Consider the following 3,720-nt stretch of genomic DNA (forward strand, 5'->3'; position numbering starts at 1 on the left):
TTCCAATTTTTATTATTATATCAAACAAATATAAAATTGCACTGCTAAATTCCTACAAAAGTTTCTAGACACTCTCAATTTCTGTATTTATATCATAGAGGACCAATAACAGTTTGCAGATCAATACTGGTTTTCAGACTACACTTTGAGGGGCACTGATTTATAATTCACCACTCATTCCCTAGTGGGAATCTCTCTTTCAAGAGAGACTGATAATTATCTTAGAAGCAGGAAGGTTTGTAAACAAGACATCTGTAAAATACGTAGACCCTGGAAACCATTCACATCCATACAGTTTCTGTTTACATTAATGGGACTTCACCATTTCACTGTCTTTATCAATATCACTATTCCAAAAATATCTTTCACGGAAAGATAAGAGTTACAAATAACTTCACTGTGGGTGCCTGGGTGGCTCAGTCAGTTAAGTGTCCGCCTTTGGCTCAGGTCATGATCTCAGAGTCCTGGGATGGAGCCCCATTTCGGGCTCCTTGCTCAGCAGGGAGCCTGCTTCTTCCTCTGCCCCCCCACCCCACTCCACCCCACACCACCCGTGCTCATGCTTGCTCGCACACTCTTTCTCTCAAATAAATAAATAAATAAAATCTTAAAACCAAACAACTTTATTGTGCTTTTCAAGACCTTCTTCCAAAACCTTACTGAAATGAACGTAAAACCTTTAAACTTTTCAATAGCATCAGAAAGATTATTTACTCTCCAAGATTCTTTAAAAGATTTGCCTTTTTTACCTAACAATCCTAAACTATATGATCCTTAGCCAAAATTAAATAAGCACTCCCTCAGTGAAAGACCTGCCTTAAACCAGATTCCAAAACCTTATAAATATCCCCCACTTTGCCCTCTCCCAGTCCAAGATTCTATGCAGACTCTGCCAAGGCAGGGCTCTTCTTACCATGGTGTACAATAAACTCAAGCTTTGTCTTCTCCACAGCTTATTTTGCTGGTGTTTTCTGAGAGCCAGCTTTCAACAACCAAGACTTTGTTCCTCTTTTTTAGTCTTGCTCAGGTGCTTTCAAACTTTAGCATGCATAAACATTACCAAAGAGGGTTGTAAATGCAGAAGCATGCATGAGCATAATTCAAGAGATCTCCACGTATCATTTTGATCATGCCATATTTAGGACCTAAGCCTTGCCGACAATACCAGCAACTGATGAAGAAAAAAGAACCGCAGGATGTGGGAGCTGGAAGTGGCTCCAGGTGCCCAAATATCAGTGCGTAGATCAGCCCCATCAAATCACCTGATATAATCCCTGTTAAAAAATACCTATTCCTTGGTTTCGCCTCAGGTGTACTGAATCAGAACTTCTAGAGATGGGGCCTGGGAATGTTTATTACCAACTCCCTAAGGAATTGTGATGCACAATCAGTTTAGATAACCACTTTTCTGTTCCCCCACTTTATTTTGTGGATGAAGAAATGGAAACCCAGATAAGTGAGTAGAGTTGGCTGCGATCACGTAACTATTGAGCTGTGTGTCTCCTGATACCCTGACAGGAGTTCACAGGGCTAGAGATCAGATGTTGGAGATATTTTATGTACTCAGTACCCTGAACAAGAATTGTTAGTGATGTAAAACAAAATCTATTTTGGCTTCTCCGTATCTCCTTTAAGATTTATCGAGATGGTGGTTGGCGCTGGGACGGTGTCGTAATCTTTCCTTGCTCCTGGGTGAAAATTTTAGCAGTCAGCATGACTTCTCTGCTTTCTGTTAGGTAAGAGGCATCGGCTAAAGTATAATTTTCAAAAAAAAAAAGTAAGTATAATTTTCCAAAAAAAAAAGGTAGAATTGTGACTCTTACACAAAGATAAAATGAACACATACTCCGCTGAGACTCTATTGGCGGTCTTGTGTGTTACATTTTTGTCCTCAGGAATTATTGCTTGTCAGTTTGCTGATTAGCTGGAGCAAAGGCGGATGTGTTATTTAAAGCTTTAGGAATATGTCCTAGGCAGGAAGCACGGGTTGGCCCTCTGGGGAACTGCAGTGGGCCCTGGGAAGAGATTCAAGGTCCAGGCAGCTACTAACCCAGGGTTTTTCGTAGTCAGACCACCTGGCTTCTTGAATCCACTTCCTTGCTCCCTTGGTTTGTTTCTCTGCTCATCCCCCTGCATGTAACTAAAAAGAACACTCCAGTAATGGAGTCTTCATGAGCATCACTAGTTGCTCGACTTCTGACATGAGTCTCTAGCTTAGTTCTGATTCTTGATTGAGATCATCTGATTGGCTGTTCTTCAAACATTCGCTCTCTTTGGGTCTGGTGGTCACCCAGGGTCAACCAGCTGTAGCTACTTGGAGGAAACAGTTGCCAAGGCGCTGTGTGTGTGTGGGGGGGGGGGGGAGAGAGCCCAGAGAGCCCCAAACTTCAGGGGGGCAAGCACAATAAAACGTGCCTTTTAATCATTTCTAGCAAGAGTCCTTGAATCTTGGGGTTGCTGCCACTCCCCTGCTATCCCAAATGAGTTTGGTTGCCATTCTGTTGCTTTCATTTAGCCAGGATAAGTTTGGGGCGCAGGGCTGTTTCACAGGAGCCCATGGATGTACCTTCCCGTTCATGTTTCCACCAACATTTGTGTGATCCTCCTTTGTACAAGCCATTGAGCTTCTGGAAACGGGTGTTTTGTAAGAAGATGTCTCAGCCCTGCTCTCACGAACTTCAAACTCCTCACCCTGGGATGGGGGTGAAGAGGAGGTTGCCTGCCACAGAGAAGTGTAGCAACATGGATAGGCCTAAGCACATTTTGGTTCACTCTCTTCCCGGAGTGGACTCACGCTCTTTTTGGGCACAAGACATGGCCTAATAACTGCACAGGTAGAAATGCAGGGGAAGAGCGAGCTCCTCACCCACCATGCCGGGCGAAGACACTGGGAGACAGAGTAGCGGGTCGCCGGGCGTCAGCAGCCACTGAACCCCGGATTTGTCCCAGGATCTGTGTTGGGTGCAGAGCCCGGGGAGAAAGTGGCCTCCAGGCTGGAGCGCTCCCAGGCAGGAGGGTCTCACACACACAGACAAGGCCGCACGCCCCGCAAGGGGCAGATCTGGGGCACTCTCCCTGCCCGGGGCAGCGCGGGGGCGCGGGCGCAGGCCCCAACGGCCAGGGCCCCGAGCGCGCAGCTCCTTCCAGGGCGGAGGGCGGCGCGAGGGAGGGAGAGAGGGAAGGGAAAGGCGAGCGTGAGCTGCCTCAAATGCTTGGAATAATTCCGCTTCCGTTTGGAAAGCCGCAGCCTCAGTCCCGCCGCACCGCCCAGCGCCAGCTCCGCGTCCCGGCCGGCCCGCGCGCGGCTGCCCGCTCCGCCGCCATGGCCACGTCCCCGCAGAAGTCGCCCTCTGTCCCCAAGTCGCCCACTCCCAAGTCGCCCCCGTCCCGGAAGAAAGATGACTCCTTCTTGGGGAAACTCGGAGGCACGCTGGCCCGGAGGAAGAAAGCCAAGGAGGGTGAGTGCGGCCGGGCCCAGCGCGCTGCAGGGCCGGGGCCGAGGGCTGGGGCTCCAGGGCCGGGCGGGCGCGCGCCGCGGGTGCCCGACGCGGTGGGGGCGCGCGGCGGCGCGGGCGCGCGCGGCGCGGAACGCGGGGCCGGGGCGAGTGCGGCCCGCGGGTCGTCGCCGCCGCCCAGCTCGGTGGCCGGGTGGCCGGGGTGGCCGGGGTGGGTGCTGCTCGCCAGGGCCTGGCGGCGCGCGGGTGCAGCGGCCCGGGCCCC

The 3,720-nt window shown here is 50.6% G+C and overlaps 1 protein-coding gene across 1 annotated transcript in view; it reads left to right on the top strand.

The window, feature by feature from the left end:
• Positions 1-3,225: 3,225 nt before the first annotated feature.
• The window catches only part of PARVA (parvin alpha), a 177,766-nt gene continuing 177,271 nt past the window's right edge, over positions 3,226-3,720 (top strand). The window contains exon 1 of the mRNA XM_064577106.1: positions 3,226-3,458. Coding sequence (XP_064433176.1) covers positions 3,323-3,458 — 136 coding nt within the window. The 5' untranslated portion in view covers positions 3,226-3,322. The remainder of the gene's footprint in view (positions 3,459-3,720) is intronic.

This window comes from Mirounga angustirostris, unplaced genomic scaffold (genome assembly GCF_029215605.1).
Source record: "Mirounga angustirostris isolate CCGP_5_RB_7025 unplaced genomic scaffold, mMirAng1.0.hap1 SCAF_13, whole genome shotgun sequence".
Taxonomy (NCBI): Eukaryota; Metazoa; Chordata; class Mammalia; order Carnivora; family Phocidae; genus Mirounga; species Mirounga angustirostris.